This window comes from Chiloscyllium plagiosum, unplaced genomic scaffold (assembly GCF_037043375.1).
Source record: "Chiloscyllium plagiosum isolate Xiang-an unplaced genomic scaffold, Cpla_swu_hap1 HiC_scaffold_27, whole genome shotgun sequence".
In the NCBI taxonomy this organism is placed as follows: domain Eukaryota; kingdom Metazoa; phylum Chordata; class Chondrichthyes; order Orectolobiformes; family Hemiscylliidae; genus Chiloscyllium; species Chiloscyllium plagiosum.
Window position 1 is genome coordinate 23,148,043 of NW_028270165.1, and position 19,890 is coordinate 23,167,932.

At 47.8% G+C, this 19,890-nt stretch overlaps 1 protein-coding gene across 1 annotated transcript; it reads right to left on the reverse strand.

Moving 5' to 3' along the window:
- Nucleotides 1–4,412: 4,412 nt before the first annotated feature.
- On the reverse strand, nt 4,413–12,591 carry LOC148143447 (uncharacterized). Its single transcript, XM_087974164.1, has 2 exons — nt 12,531–12,591; nt 4,413–8,270 (listed from the first exon to the last, which is right to left on the reverse strand). Exon 2 carries the CDS (start codon nt 7,861–7,863, stop codon nt 6,391–6,393), a length of 1,473 nt encoding a protein of 490 aa, XP_087830290.1. The 5' UTR covers nt 7,864–8,270; nt 12,531–12,591; the 3' UTR covers nt 4,413–6,390.
- Nucleotides 12,592–19,890: the final 7,299 nt, after the last annotated feature.

The following is a 19,890-nucleotide window of genomic DNA, read 5'->3' on the forward strand; positions in this document are numbered from 1 at the left end:
CTGTGCTATCTGATTATCGGGATCCATTCCCAAACACTTCCTTGTGGCCTCCTTGAGCCTTTTAAGAAATGCAGAAGTGGTTCCATCCTTCTCTTGTCGTACTTCAAAGGCCTTAACAAAGTTTTATGATCTTGGTGCCGCCTCTTTAATTCCTAATATTCCCATTTCTCATAGATCCCGCATTGACTCCCTATCTTCTCTGTCATTATTTTCCAAATGAGGGTCAACATTTGGGAATTTCTGTTCTGCTGGGGCCCCTTCTTCCCCAACTGGGTGCCTCTTTTCCAATTCCTATAAAGCTGCTCTCCTAATCATACCTCGTTCTTCCCCTGAAAATAATGTTCCTAAAATTGCCATCAGTTCTCCCCAGGTATATAAATTAGGCCCTAGGAATTGCTCTAATTATTCGGCTCGTCCAACCGGATCCTCTATTAAACTTTTCATTTCCTTTGTAAAGACCCTAACTTCACTGCTCGTTAGGGGAGCGTTTACATATCCGATTGTACCTTCCCCAATCGGAACCTCTCGTAAGTGACATAATTTTACATTTTCCAATATCTCTGCCCCTCCTTTACATGTGGTGGCTCGAGTGACTCTGCCCCCCCCCCCCCCCCCAGGTTCTGCATCTTTTAGTTCAGAGTCCGTTCCCATTTCTGTGTCTGGACACGGTTCTACTTCGGGAGCTGGAGGCTCGTTCCGGGGAGTAGTATATGGGGGCGGCAAACACATCAACGGATCCCATTGTGGCTTCCCTTGTTCATTCTTTTTCTGTTCTTTCCCTGATTCCTCCCTATTCATGGGACATAATTTTACTCCCGCGCTCCCTATCCAACAAACCGCATAATCGGACTCTTTTTGACTGTACGCTTCTTTCCGATTGACATATATATTAAGATCTTGACACAGCTAATCCTCATCGGACCCATATTTGGGCCAAAAAATACCAGGCGCCTTAATACTTTCTCTAGTCCAGACAAAACAACAATAGTTTACCATTGTAGCCTTATCTTTCCCCCACGTCCGGGAGTTGTGTTCCCAATTTCCCAACATTCTCCCCAAAGGACTGTCGGGTGAAATATATTCCCCTTTAACGTTATTTACAGATCGATCGTTACCCAGCCAACTCCCCGTGCCTCCCATTGTTGCTAATTTAATTAATCTTAACGAGGTCCGGTGTCACCTTCTTCCACACCCCCTTCAGGGTCCTGACTAGACACCTTACTCGTCCAATTAATCTGACTAACTATATGCTTTTTGAGACTTCAACTGTTCTCCATAAATCACTTTTATGTAAGGATAAAAGAGATTAGTTAGAAACTGATAGTAAGGCAGTCATGACCTGTAAAAAGAACAGGAGTTAACACTTTATTTCATTATCTGTAAAATCCTTAACGTTAAGAGAAATCATGTTAAAATTTCCATAGTAGAAATCAGATTCAAAACAGTCCCGGATCTCAAGCTCCAGGGAACAAAGCAGAAACATTCAATCACCAACAAACAAATGTGCATTCAAACCAAATCACACCGGGTTAAACTTTCTAGTTGCTGTACAGCTCTTTCTCTCTCTCACACACACACACACACACACACACAGACACCGTGTCTCACAGACACTTTGAGCTTTCCGCAACGACTCCTCTAGCTTTTGAATATTCATCTGGACGTCTGGTCATAAGTTAGTTATGAAGGGCATCCTCAGTAGCCCTTCAACTACTAGCCCTTCTGACACTGGCTGTTTTCCATTGACATATGCTTAATTTTATATAACACCAATTCCCCATACTTTTATATGTCCTGACCACCAAGGCAAGACATAAAAGGTCTCTCTTCTGACCTTGGTCTGTGCACAGAGTTACCTGGTCATTTCGGTGCGCCCCGTCCCGCAGCAATTCTTGCAGTAAATACAGCTGCCCCCGGTCGCCCGGATATATCCTTTAAGACCTTTCCCTACCCGGGTCCTGTGCACAAGAGCTGCCCGACCTAACCCGCCGCGTCTGCCCGCCTTGATTCCAGGGTCTCCCAGTCCGGATCGTACTCGCCCAAACCGCGAACGACAAGCAAGGGAGTCGAAGATCACCGAAATCGGCGAGGTGCACCTCCACGGTCATCCCAAGAGTGTCGAGTGGTCTGAGTCCTGGATCCCGGAACGAGGCCCCCAATTGTGAGAAACAGTACTCACTCACAAATCAATCAGCCTGAGACAAAGCCTTGGAAACAAGAACAATTTATTACAGTCTTCTAAGTACTGGACGCTTCTGCAATCAAGCAGAAATGCGTGCCAAAACAGAGCCTGTTCGCTTTCTTATTCAGTTCACAAGTTGCGGAATCACTTTATTGCGGAATCAGTATACTTCAGCTTTATTGTGAAATACCCCTGCTGCTTCTTTTTGTGGTCAACTACAACACTTTAAAGTTATTTCCTAGCTTAAAACTATTTTCTTTAAAAGACCCTCTATATTCATTAAAGTCGTAGCCTTATGTATGCTACATGCTACAAGAATTCCGCTTCCCTTCCCCCTACTACACCCCCTCACCCATCTGCAAAAACAACATTTCTAATCTCCCACAGAAAGAGGGATAGGGATGTAAGGCAGGATTTCAGGGAGCTCGGGTGGAAGCTGAGGGCTAGAACAAACAGAGTGGTTATCTCTGGTTTGTTACCCATGCCACGTGATAGCAAGGCAAGGAATAGGGAGATATATCAGCTGAACACATGGCTGCAAGGATGGTGCACGAGGGAGGGTTTCAGGTTTTTGGATAATTGGGGCTCATTCTGGGGAAGGTGGGACTTGTACAAACAGGACAGTCTTCACTTGAACCAGAGGGGTACTAATATCCTGGGTGGGAAATTTGCTGGTGCTATTCGGGTGGGTTTAAACTAGCTCAGTAGGGGGATGGGAACCGGGGGGGTGTAGCTGCAATGCACAGGAGGATGAGAGTAGGAAGGACAGGGACTGGATTTCAGGGTCACAGGAATGTGCTGGCAGACAGCAAACTGGTTTGAAGTGTGTCTACTTCAACGCCAGAGTATCCGCAATAAGGTTGGTGAGCTTGCAGCACGGCTAGGTACCTGGGACTTGGATGTTGTGGCCATTTCGGAGACATGGAGAGAGCAGGGTGAGGAATGGATGTTGCAGGTTCCAGGGTTTTGATCTTTCATTAAGAACAGCCAAGGCGGTAAAAGAGGGAGAGGCGTGGCCTTGTTAGTCAAGGATAGTATAACGGTGGCTGACAGAACTTTTGATGAGGACTCATCTACTCAGGTAATGTGGGCTGAGGTTAGAAACAGGAGAGGAGAGGTCACACTGCTTGGAGTTTTTTTATCGGCCTCCGCAGAGTTCCAGGGAGATGGAAGAGGGGATTAGCAAAATTATTCTGGGTAGGAGTGAAAGGAACAGGGTGGTCATTATGGGGATCTTTAACTTCCCCAACATTGACTGGAAATGCTTTCACTCTAGTACGTCGTATGGATCAGTTTTTGTCCAGTGTGCGCAGGAGGGCTTTCTGACACAGTATGTCGAAGGCCAACAAGAGGGGAGGTCACTCTGGATCTGGTGCTTGGCAAATGAACCAGGCCAGATGTTTGATTTAGTGGAAGGTGAACACTTTGGCGAGAGTGACCATAATTCAGTTAGGTTTCATTTAGCGATGTAAAGGGATAGGAACATGCCGCAGGTCAAGAGTTATCGATGGGGCAAGGGTAATTATAATGCAATTAGGCAAGACTTAGGATGCATAGAATAGGATAGCAAAATGCAGGGAATGGGAACAATTGAAATGTGGAGCTGGTTTAAGGATCAGATATAGTGTGTCCTTGATAGGTATGTCCCTGTCAGGCAGGGAGGAAGTGATAAGGTAAGGGGACCGTGGTTTACAACAGAAATTGCATCTCTTGTTACAAAGAAGAAGGAGGCTTATGTGTTGATGAGGCAAGATGGTTCAGATGAGGCGATGGAGAGTCACAGATTAGCTAGGAAGGATTTCAAGAGAGAGTTAAGAGCAAAGAGAGGACATGAGCAGTCCTTAACAAATAGAGTAAAGGAGAACCCTAAAGCTTTCTATAGGTATGTGAGGAATAAAAGGATGATTAGGGTAGGAATAGGGCTAATCAAAGACAGAAGTGGGAAGTTGAATGTGGGACCTGTGGAGATTGGAGATGTGTTGATGAATATCTCTCATCGGTCTTCACTCAGGAAAAGGAGAATATTGTAGAGGAGAAGAATGAGGTACGAGATATTAGACTCGAAAGGATCAAGGTTAGTTGCACACAGGTGTTATCAATTCTAGAAGGAGTGAAAGTAGACAAGTGCCCTGAGCCCAATGGGATTTATCCGAGGTTTCTCTGGGAAGCGAGGAAGGAGATAGCAGAGCCTTTGGCTTTGATATTTGAGTTGTTATTGTCTACAGGCTTAGTACCAGAGTGGAGGATTGCAAATGTTGTGCCCTTGTTCAAGAAGGGCAGCAGAGATGACCCAGGTAATTATAGACCAGTGAGCCTTACTTCTGTTGAAGGAAAGCTTTTGGAAAGGAATATTAGAGATCGGATTTATAATCATCTAGCAAGCAACAATTTGATTTCAGATAGTCAACATGGTTTCATCAAGGGCAGATCGTGGCTCACAAACCTTAGAGTTTTTTGAGAAGGTGACCAAGCATGTAGATGAGGATAGGGCAGTTGACGTGGTGAACATGGACCTCCGTAAAGGTTCCACATGGTAGGATGTTGGAGAAAATGCAGAGGCATGGGATTGAGGGTGATTTAGCAGTTTGGATTAGAAACTGGCACTGAAAGAAGGCAGCGAGTGGTGGTTTATGGAAAATATTCAGCCTGGAGTCCGGTTACTAGTGTTGTGCCACAAGGATATGTTTTGGGACTTCTGCGGTTTGTCATTTTTAAAATTACTTAGGTGCAGGCAGAGGTGGATGGATTAGCAGAATTGGGCTGAGAGGTGGCAAATGGAGTTCAATGCAGCTAAATATGAGGTGATTCACTTTGGAAAGAATAACAGGAAGCCAGTGATCTTGGAGTCCATGTGCATAGATCCCTGAAAGTTGCCACTCAGGTGGATAGTGCTGTGAAGAAGGCATACAGTGTGTTAGGTTTCGTTCGTAGAGGGATTGAGTTCCGGGGAACCGCAATATCACGCTGCAACTATACAAAACGCTTGGAATATTGTGTATAGTTCTGGCCCCATATTTCAGGAAGGATGTGGGAAGCATTGGAAACGGTGCAGAAGAGATTTACCAGGTTGTTGCCTGGTCTGGAGGGAGGGTCTTATGAGGAAAGGCTGAGAGACTTGGGTCCGTTCTCATTGGAAAGGAGGAGGCTAAGAGGTGATTTGATAGAGACATATAAGATGATCAGAGGATTATATAGGGTAGACAGTGAAAGACTCTTTCCTAGGATAGTGACGTCAGCTTGTACGAGGGGGCATAACTACAAATTGAAGGGTGATAGATTTAAGACAGATGTCAGAGGCAAGTTCTTTATGCAGAGAGTGGTAAGGGCGTGGAATGCCCTACCTGCTAAGGTAGTCAACTCAGCCACATTAGGGAGATTTAAACAATCCTAAGGTAAGCGCATGGTTGATTTTGGGATAGTGTCAGGGAACGAGCTGAGAATAGTTCACAGGTTGCGTAATATCGAGGGCTGAAGGGCCTGTTGTGCGCTGTATTGTTCTATGTTCTAAACTTAGTGCAGGAGACTGAAAGAAATGAGCAGCTTTAAAACAAAAACCTCTTGGAGCTCAAAGCTTTCAATGAGAGTCTGAGCCCAGTGGTAAGTTCAGGTAACCTTTATTGCAACCCAACTTTGTTACAGCTTCAGATCCCCCCCAGCAAAAAGGCAAAGAAAAAGCAGTTGCTTTTGAGCACCTCAAGGTGAAAGTGCACACACCACACCTCCCCTGTCCCACCCCCCTCACTGTCTTTACTATTGGCCAGCACCAAGTTGTCCCTTTGTAATTGGATCCTTGGTACAACCGTAACCAGGAGGAAGTATTGCCTCACTCAGCAATTTCAACCCATACCTTGTCTCCAAGTAAGTTTCTCCCCGCTCATTTGCCAGGAAGGGGCAGTGTAGTGTCAACCAGACTGCTGTGGGTCTGGAGTCACGTGTCGGGCAGACCGGGTAAAGGATGCAGCTGGAACGACTGAGTGAATCCTTTCCCACAATGGCGGTTCCCTTCCCTAACAAGGGAGAGAGTGAATCAGATGGGGGCTTTCTCCCCCGCACCACCCCCTCCCTGAAACAGTCTCATCGTTAGATTCCGAACTCCACATTTCTGACCGAATGCCAATTCTGCCATCTGTCGTGGGGGGATTCAAACCCGGGAGTCCCCAGAACCGGGTTGATAGTCCAATCGATAATGGCTCTCGGCCGTCACTTCTTCAATCCCCCTGTGATGGCACGTGAACTCGCTGGTGTTTCCGCAGGTTGGAGGAGTAGGTGAAGCCCTTCCCGCACTGAGAGCAAGTGAACGGCCTCTCTCCGGTTTGGATCCGCTGGTGCCTCAGCAGGGTGGAGACCTGAGTAAAGGCCTTCCCGCACTCTGGGCAGCTGAAGGGCCTCTCCCCCGTGTGGACCCGCCGGTGGGTCAGCAGGTGGGAGGAATACCTGAAGCCCTTCCTGCACTCGGGGCAGCTGAAGGGCCTCTCCCCCGTGTGGACCCGCTGGTGGGCCAGCAGGGTGGACGAATTCCTGAAGGCCTTCCTGCACTCGGGGCAGCTGAAGGGCCTCTCCCCCGTGTGGACCCGCTGGTGCCTCAGCAGGGTAGAGACCTGGGTAAAGGCCTTCCCGCACTCTGGGCAGCTAAAGGGCCTCTCCCCCGTGTGGACCCGCTGGTGGGTCTGGAGGTTGAAGGAGCAGGTGAAGCCCTTCCCGCATTGAGAGCAGGTGAACGGCCTCTCCCCCGTGTGGATACGCTGGTGGGTCATCAGGGAGGAGACGTGGGTAAAGGCCTTCCCGCACTGAGAGCAGCTGAAGGGTCTCTCCCCTGTGTGGATCCGCTGGTGGCTCTGCAGGGTGGAGGAGCAGGTGAAGCCCTTCCCGCACCGAGAGCAGGTGAACGGCCCCTCCCCGGTGTGGACATGCTGGTGCCTCAACAGGGCGCAGGAATTGCTGAAGGCCTTCCCGCACTTGGGGCAGCTGAAGGGCCTCTCCCCCGTGTGGATACGCTGGTGGCTCCGCAGATTGGAGGAGCAGGTGAAGCCCTTCCCACACTGAGAGCAGGTGAACGGCATCTCCCCCGTGTGGACATGCCGGTGACTCCACAGGGTGGAGGAATCGCTGAAGGCCTTCCCGCATTCAGGGCAACTGAAAGGCCTTTCCCCCGTATGGACACGCTGGTGCCTCAGCAGGTTGGAGACCTGGGTAAAGGTCTTCCCGCATTCAGGGCAACTGAAGGGCCTCTCCCCCGTGTGAACATGCTGGTGGGTCAGCAGGGTGGAGGAATTGCTGAAGGCCTTCCCGCACTCGGGACAGCTGAAAGGCCTTTCCCCCGTATGGACCCGCTTGTGCCTCAGCAGGGTGGAGGCCTGGGTAAAGGCCTTCCCACACTCTGGGCAGCTGAAGGGCCTCTCCCCCGTGTGTACACGCTGGTGGCTCAGCAGGTGGGAGGATGTGCTGAAGGCCTTCCCGCACTCTGGGCAGCTGAAGGGCCTCTCCCCCGTGTGGACCCGCTGGTGGGCCAACAGGTAAGAGGAATGTCTGAAGGCCTTCCCGCAGTCGGTGCAGGGGAATGGCCTCTCCCCAGTGTGACTGCGCCGATGAGTCTCCAGGGCAGACGGGACACGGAAGCCTTTCCCACAGTCGCCACACTTCCACGGTTTCTCCACGGGGCGGGATTCCTCGGGTTTCTCCATAGCCACAGCTTCAGCTGCACACAAACACGTTTAGAGCCCCTCCGTGCCGTGAAATCCCCTTTCCAGGCCGTATAACTGTTTCCGGCTCCACGCACAGTGCGCTGCAACAGTGGGGGCTCTCTTCCAGTCCCACTGATACTGAAAACGTCCTCAAACAGGAACCAAAAAGCGTTGATCCCTCTCACAGAAATCACAGTCAAAAATCGTTGCGGTCCCGATGGATTGAGTGACTATCAGACATTGACATCAAAGTGAGGACTGCAGACGCTGGAGAGTCAGTCAAAAAATGTGGCGCTGGAAAAGCACAGCAGGTCAGGCAGCATCCGAGGAGCAGGAGAGTCAATGTTTCGGGCATAAGCCCTTCATCTGTTGATTTTGAAACTTCAGTCTTCAGATTTTCAAATACTCTGTAAAAAGAGATTACAAAAGCCATCACTATCAGTGCAGGGTAGAAATTCAGAACAAGCAATTCTATTTTCTGTGGAATATTCTTTTGTTGTTCCACAAAATTGAAAGCACCATCCCACTCTCTCTCCCCCTCTGTTCTCACTCAGCTCTAACTAATTCCGCTTAAGGCGCTGATTCAGGATCTTACAGGGGCAGAAAAAGCAAAAACATCAAGACTGACATCTCTCTGAATTTTGGATACCTCCACCTGAAAGTTAATATCTTTCACAACGCTGGGATACTGCTGAGCGTGAGCAGGTCTGATTTTGGGAAGCAAAAAAAAAAGTGTCAATTCAGGGTGAACCTGCAACGCAGCTTCTTGAGGAAGGACCAGACACAAAATGGTTATCGACCCCGAGAAGGTGGGAGCAAAATGAGACATCAAGGCATTAACACCAACACACTTCAGTCAAACTCTTCTGCTCCCAGTCAGGGCAAAACATGCTCTGAAAGTCCAGCCTTCACAACCACACTTCTGCTTTCACTGAAGACAATTAGAGTCACACAGCACGGAAACAGACGCTTTGGCCCAACCTGCCCACATATCCTAAATTAACCTAGTCACGTTTGCCATCACTTGGCCTCTATCTGGGCCGGATGCTGGCAGCTGGGACTAAATTGGGTTGGCTATTTTGTCAGCAAGGACGGGTTGGACCGAAGGGTCTGTTTCTGTGCTGTACATCTCTATGACTCCAGTTGCATTTGCCATCACTTGGCCCTGACCCATCTGAACCCTTCATATTCAGATGCCAGTCCAGGAGCCTTTTAACTTGTCATCGTACCAGCACCCACCACTTCCTCTGGCAGCTCACGCCATCGTTCAAGCGACTCCACGTTGAAAGCGTCTGATCTGGTGCACCAGATGACATCAGGATAATCTTAGATCGTTCCAGATCGCATCGATACTCAGTCAGTGGCTTTCCCGATCAGGATGTTGTACGTGATCAAACAGGTCCATGGGTAGGCGATCCCCCACCTCTTAGTTCAAGTATCTCTACGAGAACTCCCTTGCTGGAGGGTCCCTTGGAGACACTTCAACTGGACTTCATTGAGTTGGAGAAATGAGTTGAGTTGCTATAAATGTGTTTTGCTTATTGTTGATGTCTTTTCGAAGTGCATTGAAGCCTAACCTCCTCCTAATGCTACTGCTGAGACTGTGGTGAAGATTTTGTTTAAGGAAATAATTCCCCGCTTCAGTATACCTGCGTGCATTAGCTCGTACAATGGACCAACTTTGTAGGTAATATTAACGGAGAACTCTGTTCCCAGCTTTGTATTTGTCGGCAACTGCATGGTGCTTATCCTCAGGCGGCCGACCTTGTTGAATGTTTTAGCCAGACTCAAGACTAAACTTGCCAAATTAGTGGCAGAGTATGGCCTCTCCTGGTTATGCTAATCCCTGTGGCCTTATTCCAGATGCGATCCATGTCTGCGGGCAAGACACGACTGTCTCCAGCTGAGAGTCTCTCTGGTCACCCCCTCCGTACCCCTTGGAACGATTCGGCACCCTTCTCAGTCCACTTCCACCACATGACCGAAGCAATGATTGGTTATGTTCTTGCTCTAACTAACGTGATGCGTGCCTTTCACTCCCAGGAGCATGCAGCCTACAGCGATGTTCCTTCCCTTTCAGCCTTGTCACGGGTAGAGCCTGGTTCGTTGGCGCTCGTCAAGAACTGGGCTGGCAAAGGTCTCCATTCTCGTTGGGATGGCCCCTTCCAGGTTTTACTTCCCACCCATACAGCGGTCACAGTCGCTGGGCGCTCAGCTTGGGTCCACCTGCACCACTGTAAATTGATTGACCGCACCAATCAAAAGGGGGGAAGAGGAGGAGAGAATCCTGGAATCCCAACAAAAGGAGTGGACCCTGTCCAGTTGGGTTTTTGAATCTTGCTGTTGTTCTAATGTTAATATTATTACAGATACTTGAACTAAGAGGAGGGACATGTGGGGGATCGCCTATCTCCACACCTTTCTGATCACGTACAACATCCTGATGGGGAAAGCCACTAAGTATGGATGCGACCAGGAATGATCAGAGATTATCCACCACCCATGCTGAGGAGATGTCATCCAGTGCGGACCAGACGCCTTTGACGTGTGGAACGTGATGAAGATTGATTATTGCAATGGACTCTTACATCAGAAAGACCAGATGGTCCATCTGGACGGTAGAAATCAGTGAGAGTTATCATGTTTTTTGATTTTACCTGCAGACGCAAGCCTCGTGCGGTTAAAAATGATCAACCCCGTTATTACGGTAAATATTTTAAGGACGCCCAGGAACACCATCCCTTTTTGCAGGTCGGGCCAACTCGAGAAAAGGGAAGCCTGATAGGGGAAACTCCTCAATCCACAAACAACTTATTTATACAGGCCCACAGAATGCTCTTCACCCCAGAGGCAGTAGTATGTTACTCCACTCTATCGGTAGATGACTTACTTGACCCGTCCCCAGTCCCCGATTCCATTCTATTCATCAGACTTCCTACTGCCGACCCCGTGAAGAGAAATATCACTTTCCAATACCTCCGGTCTGTGTATACAAACAGCTGGTGTAACACTGGCTGGGGTACAGCAGGCCTTATGCGGCACATGGACCTGGAATGGAACCCTTCCCTTGCACATTTATAGGCCTTTTCTCTTTTCAGAACCTGATACTGTCACCAAGACCATGTACAATAGAGCTAAGGGAGAGCCCAATGGGAACAGCATTCTGAGGACCATTGTCTCCCATACAGTGCGAGTGCTCGAGTCACTTGGCCCATTTTTTACAGCACTCAAGCAACTCCTCTTGCAAAACGTCAACCCTTTACTCCTGTAGACCTGACCAGACCCCCTGCTGTAACATTTCAGTAACCTATTTTGACAAACTCTCCCTAATATACACCAAACCAGACTATTATTTCTTCAGCTAAGGTAAAGCTACCAATTTGCTTGGTCTAGATGGCAAAGATGTCCCTCATAAGGTCACTATCGGAGCCCTTGTTCCCACAACAGTACCTTGTCCTGGCCAGTGGACAAGTCAATGGAACCTCCATCTCAGGTGGATGCAGCGGTCGGTGTCAGCCAACCTTGCTCCAACTGGAAGGATCCCAAGGGACTGGGTGACAATACAGGACACCCGATAGGCTGGGGAATCCAGAGTACCCTGGGGTTGGAAGGATCGGCAGGGGTGACAAGTCAACAGAACCGCAATTCCCTCTTTTGCCGCCTGACCATTCGTGGAAATAAGACTAAAGAGGCTCTGAAACAGAGTAAACTGGGATTATCAGACCTGTGTCTTTACTCTGTGCAGAATCGGTATGCCTTCGACTATATACTTGCCGAGGAGGCTAAGGTCTTCCCCATTGTCCAAGATAAATGCACTATGGCCATTCCCGATCTCACTGGCAATATTACTAAGATACAAGAAGATATCCAGGCATTCCTTGACAGAATGACTGAAGGGACCAGTTGGGGAAACTGCAGATCGGGCTCATGGTACAATTGGTTTATCAATTTAGCTATGTTTGTTTGTCAGTAGTGGTATTGTTAGGTATTTAATTGCTATGCTTATGAGGTCCCTTACTGATATAGATTTGCCCCAGAAGATGCTCCTTTTGCAATCTGATGGCTCACCCACACGTGTCGATGGCGATGATAAATATGACCAGATGAGCTGCGAAGATGGTGGTGCCGCTCTACAGGATGTTGATGGCTGGACCATCTTGAAGGGCATTCGTTTGGACGAGCCTTCTCTTTCAGTGATCGCGGTGCAATCAAAGGGAGGGATGAGGGTGTGGGCATCTGGGTGATAAAGTCTATCGCCTTAAAACCTGTCTTTAAACATTCAGACTAAAATGTAATGCTGAATTATTGAATACATTTACTGCACTAGAAAATAAACAGGCAGGAAGGCTCAGAAAGAGGAGAGAACTTAAAGATAGGGACACCTGGGCTCACCAAGCGATAACAGGATGCTGTGAGGCAATTAAGAACGTTTGCCTCAGCATCGGTGAATCTGTGTGAACAGGACACCAAGTGATAACATTCACAGCCGTTCCCTTGTGAGACCATTTTAGTGCTGAGGCTGTTCAATCCCGTAGAAAATTAACTCTTCGTGCTTATCTGCTATGGATTGAAAAGAATTGCATTTTGGGACTTTATGATGATATTGAGTAGCCATTACTGGTTATTAAATACCAACTCTGTAAAAGGAAATATTGGTAAAGCTTTACCTTACTTGCTGCAGCCGAGGCTCCTGCGGAGGAAACAGGCCACTGGCACACTTCCGGCTTCAGGGTCGCCACACCCCCTGGTGCTGGTCCCGCCCCATCCTACGCCAAAGGGTCACATAAACCCCGCCCCTTCCGCACGCAGATCGTTAACCCCGCCCCTTCCGGACGCAGATCGTTAACCCCGTCCCTTCCGAACGCAGCTCGTAAACCCCGCCCCTTCCGAACGCAGTTCGTTCACCCCGCACTTTGGAACGCTGCATGTAAACCCGCCCCATCGATACCAAGCCCCGCCTCTTGGACACAAACTCCTTTCCAACTCGCGAACCAAACCCCGCCCCTACGCCGCGGACCCCGCCGAGTCAAACCACGCCCCCTGCCCTCACGCGCAACCGCCCACAAAGCCGCGCGCCTCCAGTATCGCCGCCTTGCCCCGCCTACTAGCTCGCGACCCTCTCACGAGACACGCCCCGCCCATGTGCTCCGCCGCCCTCCAATCTAAACCCCGCCCCTTCTGGTACACCCCGCCCACCCTGGTGTATTTGGAAGCACTGGCTTCAGCAGCGCTGCTCCTTCTGCGGGTAGCTGTGCTGCAGGATCCTAAGACACAGAATTAATTGCAAAACATCACAGTGTCATGCAACCGATGCAATATTTGGAACAAACCTGGACCGCTGCTGAGTCCTTCATCTTTTAGAATGGGTTGCAGTTCCTCAATATATAAATTCCAGAACTTTAGATCAGATTCCCTCCAGTGTGGAAACAGGCCCTTCGGGTCAACAAGTCCACACCGACCCGCCGAAGAGCAAAACACCCAGCCCCATTCCCCGTCACCTAACACTACGGGGCAATTTAGCTTGGCAAATTCACCTTAACCTGCACGTCTTTGGAAAATGGGAGGATATCCGCGCAGACGTGGGAGGGGAATTGAACCTGGGGCTCTGGCGCTGTAAGGCAGCAGTGCGAACCACAAAACAAAGAGGGATAGGGATGTAAGGCAGGCTTTCAGGGAGCAAGGGTGGAAGCTGAGGGCTAGAACAAACAGAGTGGTTATCTCTGGTTTGTTGCCTCCTTTCCCAGGTATCTGACCCTTGTCTTTCGTGTCCTCCCCTACCCTTCCTGTTATCCCTTGACCCCAGTCTCCTTTTTGTTATTTCTTCTACTGCCTCCACCATCATTTTGGCTTTCTGTTTCTGCTTCTCGTCTTCCCTTTTCACATACACTTTCTGTGCCTCTCGTAACACTTCTTCCATCTGTCTTTCACTCCATCCATCTAATTTCTGTAATTTCTTTTGTATGTCCGGCCATGATTTCGTTACAAACTGGACCTTTAAGTGTCTCTGTGCTATCTGATTATCGGGATCCATTCCCAAACATTTCCTTGTGGCCTCCTTGAGCCTTTTAAGAAATGCAGAAGGGGTTCCATCCTTCTCTTGTCGTACTTCAAAGGCCTTAACAAAGTTTTATGATCTTGGTGCCGCCTCTTTAATTCCTAATATTCCCATTTCTCATAGATCCCGCATTGACTCCCTGTCTTCTCTGTCATTATTTTCCCAATGTGGGTCAACATTTGGGAATTTCTGTTCTGCTGTGGCCCCTTCTTCCCCAACTGGGTGCCTCTTTTCCCATTCCTGTAAAGCCGCTCTCCTGATCATACCTCGTTCTTCCCCTGAAAATAACGTTCCTAAAATTGCCATCAGTTCTCCCCAGGTATATAAATTAGGCCCTAGGAATTGCTCTAATTGTTCGGCTCGTCCAACCGGATCCTCTATTAAACTTTTCATTTCCTTTGTAAAGACCCTAACTTCACTGCTAGTTAAGGGAGCATTTACATATCCGATTGTACCTTCCCCAATCGGAACCTCTCGTAAGGGACATAATTTTACATTTTCCAATATCTCTGCCCCTCCTTTACGTGTGGTGGCTCGAGTGACTCTGCTCCCCCCCCCCCCACCCCCCCAGGTTCTGCATCTTTTAGTTCAGAGTCCGTTCCCATTTCTGTGTCTGGGCTCGGTTCTACTTCGGGAGCTGGAGGCTCGTTCCGGGGAGTAGTATATGGGGCGGCAAACACATCAACGGATCCCATTGTGGCTTCCCTTTTTCATTCTTTTTCTGTTCTTTCCCAGATTCCTCCCTATTCATGGGACATAATTTTACTCCTGCGCTCCCTATCCAACAAACCGCATAATCGGACTCTTTTTGACTGTACGCTTCTTTCCAATTGACATATATATTAAGATCTTGACACAGCCAATCCTCATCGGACCCATATTTGGGCCAAAAAATACCAGGCGCCTTAATACTTTCTCTAGTCCAGACAAAACAACAATAGTAGTTTACTATTATAGCCTTATCTTTCCCCCGCGTCCAGGAGTTGTGTTCCCAATTTCCCAACATTCTCCCCAAAGGACTGTCGGGTGAAATATATTCCCCTTTAACATTATTTACAGATCGATCGTTACCCAGGCAACTCCCCGTGCCTCCCATTGTTGCTAATTTAATTAATCTTAACGAGGTCCGGTGTCACCTTCTTCCACACCCCCTTCAGGGTCCTGACTAGACACCTTACTCGTCCAATTAATCTGACCAACTATATGCTTTTTGAGACTTCAACTGTTCTCCATAAATCACTTTTATGTAAGGATAAAAGAGATTAGTTAGAAACTGATAGTAAGGCAGTCATGACCTGTAAAAAGAACAGGAGTTAACATTTTATTTTATAATCTGTAAAATCCTTAACCTTAAAAGAAATCATGTTAAAATTTCCATAGCAGAAATCAGATTCAAAACAGTCCCGGATCTCGAGCTCCAGGGAACAAAGCAGAAACATTCAATCACCAACAAACAAATGTGCATTCAAACCAAATCACACCGGGTTAAACTTTCTAGTTGCTGTACAGCTCTTTCTGTTTCTCTCTCTCTCTCTCACACACACAGACACCGTATCTCACAGACACTTTGAGCTTCCCGCAACGACTCCTTGAGCTTTTGAATATTCTTCTGGACGTCCGGCCATAAATCTCCCAGTCCGGATCGTACTCGCCCAAACCGCGAACGACAAGCAAGGGAGTCGGAGATCACCGAAATCGGCGAGGTACACCTCCCCGTCATCCCAAGAGTGTCAAGCATTCTGAGTTTTGCATCCCGGAACGAGGCCCCCAATTGTGAGAAACAGAACTCACTCACAAATCAATCAGCGTGAGACAAAGCCTTGGAAACACGAACAATTTATTACAGTCTTGCAGGTACCAGACGCTTCTGCAATCAAGCAGAAATGCACACCAAAACAGAGACTGTTAGCTTTCTTATTCAGTTTACAAGTTGCGGAATCACGCCTCCCTTTTCCCATCCTATCATAAGCCAATTACCTCACTTGTTAGTTATTTTCTTATCTGGCCATCCTGCTGTCCTTGTCTCCATTCTTTGTTCCTTGTTTGTTACAGCTTGTTCTTTTATCCAGTTTCTCTTATCATACTATAAGCTTTATTGTGAAATGCCCCTGCTGCTTCTTTTTGTGGTCAACTCCAACACTTTAAAGTTATTTCCTAGCTTAAAACTATTTTCTTGAAAAGACCCTCTATATTCATTAAAGTCTTAGCCTTACGTATGCTACATGCCACAATAATTTCGCTTCCCTTCCCCCCACTACCCCACCTCACCCATCTGCAAAAACAACATTTCTAATCTCCCACAGAAAGAGGGATAGGGATGTAAGGCAGGATTTCAGGGAGCTCGGGTGGAAGCTGAGGGCTAGAACAAACAGAGTGGTTATCTCTGGTTTGTTACCCGTGCCACGTGATATCAAGGCAAGGAATAGGGAGATATATCAGCTGAACACGTGGCTGCAAGGATGGTGCAGGAGGGAGGGTTTCAGGTTTTTGGATAATTGGGGCTCATTCTGGGGAAGGTGGGACTTGTACAAACAGGACAGTCTTCACTTGAACCAGAGGGGTACTAATATCCTGGGTGGGAAATTTGCTGGTGCTATTCGGGTGGCTTTAAACTAGATCAGCAGGGGGATGGGAACCGGGGGTGTAGCTGTAGTGCATAGGAGGATGAGAGTAGGAATCACAGGGACAGGATTTCAGGGTCACAGGAATGTGCTGGCAGACAGCAAACTGGTTTGAAGTGTGTCTACTTCAACGCCAGAGTATTCGCAATAAGGTAGGTGAGCTTGCAGCACAGATAGGTACCTGGGACTTGGATGTTGTGGCCATTTCGGAGACATGGATAGAGCAGGGTGAGGAATGAATGTTGCAGGTTCCAGGGTTTTGATCTTTCATTAAGAACAGCCAAGGCGGTAAAAGAGGGAGAGGCGAGGCCTTGTTAGTCAAGGATAGTATAACGGTGGCTGACAGAACTTTTGATGAGGACTCATCTACTCAGGTAATGTGGGCTGAGGTTAGAAACAGGAGAGGAGAGGTCACACTGCTTGGAGTTTTTTCATAGGCCTCCGCAGAGTTCCAGGGAGGTGGAAGAGGGGATTAGCAAAATTATTCTGGGTAGGAGTGAAAGGAACAGGGTGGTCATTATGGGGGACTTTAACTTCCCCAACATTGACTGGAAATGCTTTCACTCTAGTACGTCGTATGGATCAGTTTTTGTCCAGTGTGTGCAGGCGGGGAGGTCACACTGGATCTGGTGCTTGGTAATGAACCAGGCCAGGTGTTTGATTTAGTGGAAGGTGAGCACTTTGGAGAGAGTGACCATAATTCAGTTAGGTTTCATTTAGCGATGTAAAGGGATAGGAACATGCCGCAGGTCAAGAGTTATCGATGGGGCAAGGGTAAATTATAATGCAATTAGGCAAGACTTCGGATGCATAGAATAGGGTAGCAAAATGCAGGGGATGGGAACAATTGAAATGTGGAGCTAGTTTAAGGAACAGATATTGTGTGTCCTTGATAGGTATGTCCCTGTCAGGCAGGAAGTGATAAGGTAAGGGAACCATGGTTTACAACAGAAATTGCATCTCTTGTGACAAAGAAGAAGGAGGCTTATGTGTTGATGAGGCAAGATGGTTCAGAAGAGGCGATGGAGAGTTACAGATCAGCTAGGAAGGATTTAAAGAGAGAGTTAAGAGCAAAGAGAGGACATGAGCAGTCATTATCAAATAGAATAAAGGAGAACCGAAAGCTTTCTATAGGTATGTGAGGAATAAAAGGATGATTAGGGTAGAAATAGGGCCAATCAAAGACAGAAGTGGGAAGTTGAATGTGGGCCCTGTGGAGATTGGAGATGTGTTAATGAATATCTCTCATCGGTCTTCACTCAGGAAAAGGAGAATATTGCAGAGGAGAAGAATGAGGTACGAGATATTAGACTCGAAAGGATCAAGGTTAGTTGCACACAGGTGTTATCAATTCTAGAAGGAGTGAAAGTAGACAAGTGCCCTGGGCCCAATGGGATTTATCCGAGGTTTCTCTGGGAAGTGAGGGAGGAGATCACAGAACTTTTGGCTTTGATATTTGAGTCGTCATTGTCGACAGGTTTAGTACCAGAGTGGAGGATTGCAAATGTTGTGCCCTTGTTCAAGAAGGGCAGCAGAGATGACCCAGGTAATTATAGACCAGTGAGCCTTACTTCTGTTGAAGGAAAGCTTTTGGAAAGGAAAATTAGAGATCGGATTTATAATCATCTAGCAAGCAACAATTTGATTTCAGATAGTCAACATGGTTTCATCAAGGGCAGATCGTGTCTCACAAACCTCATTGCGCTTTTTGAGAAGGTGACCAAGCATGTAGATGAGGGTAGGGCAGTTGACGTGGTGTACATGGACCTCCGTAAAGGTTCCACATGGTAGGCTGTTGGAGAAAATGCAGAGGCATAGGATTGAGGGTGATTAAGCAGTTTGGATTAGAAAGTGGCTTTCTGAAAGAAGGCAGCGAGTGGTGGTTTATGCAAAATATTCAGCCTGGAGTCTGGTTACTAGTGGTGTGCCACAAGGATCTGTTTTGGGACTACTACGGTTTGTCATTTTTATAAATGACTTAGACGCAGGCATAGGTGGATGGATTAGTTAATTTGCAGATGACACTAAAGTCGGTGGAGTACTGGACAGTTTGGAAGAATGTTATAGGTTGCAGGGGGACTTGGATAAACAGCAAAATTGGGCTGAGAGGTAGCAAATGGAGTTCAATGCAGCTAAATGTGAGGTGATTCACTTTGGGAAGAATAACAGGAAGGCAGTGATCTTGGAGTCCATGTGCATAGATTCCTGAAAGTTGCCACGCAGGTGGATAGTGCTGTTAAGAAGGCATACGGTGTGTTAGGTTTCGTTCGTAGAGGGATTGAGTTCCGGGGAACCGCAATATCACGCTGCAACTATACAAAACTCTGGTGCGGCCACACTTGGAATATTGTGTATAGTTCTGGTCCCCATATTTCAGGAAGGATGTGGGAATCATTGGAAACGGTGCAGAGGAGATTTACCAGGTTGTTGCCTGGTCTGGAGGGAGGGTCTTATGAGGAAAGGATGAGAGACTTGGGTCCGTTCTCATTGCAAAGAAGAAGGCTAAGAGAGGATTTGATAGAGACATATAAGATGATCAGAGGATTAGATAGGGTTGAGAGTGAAAGACTCTTTCCTAGTATGGTGACATCAGCTTGTACGAGGGGGCAGAACTACAAATTGAGGGGTGATAGATTTAAGACAGATGTCAGAGGCAAGTTCTTTATGCAGAGAGTGGTAAGGGCGTGGACTGCCCTACCTGCTAAGGTAGTCAACTCAGCCACATTAGGGAGATTTAAACATTCCTTAGATAAGCGCATGGTTGATTTTGGGATAGTGTAGGGGAATGAACTGAGAATAGTTCACAGGTCGGCGCAACATCGAGGGCCGAAGGGCCTGTTGTGCGCTGTATTGTTCTATGTTCTTTGTTCTATGTTCTAAACTTAGTGCAGGAGGCTGAAAGAAATGAGCAGCTTTAAAACAAAAACCTCTTGGAGCTCAAAGCTTTCAATGAAAGTCTGAGCCCGGTAGTAAGTTCAGGTAACCTTTATTGCAACCCAACTTTGTTACAGCTTCAGATCCCCCCCACCCAGGAAAAAGGCAGAGAAAAAGCAGTTGCTTTTTGAGCACCTCAAGGTCAAAGTGCACACACCACACCTCCCCTGTCCCACCCCCCTCACTGTCTTTACTATTGGTCAGCACCAAGTTGTCCCTTTTTAATCGGATCCTTGGTAAAGCCGTAACCAGGAGGAAGTATTGCCTCACTCAGCAATTTCAACCCATACCCTGTCTCCAAGTAAGTTTCTCCCCGCTCATTTGCCAGGAAGGGGCAGTGTAGAGTCAACCAGACTGCTGTGGGTCTGGAGTCACGTGTAGGGCAGACCGGGTAAAGGATGCAGCTGGAACGACTGA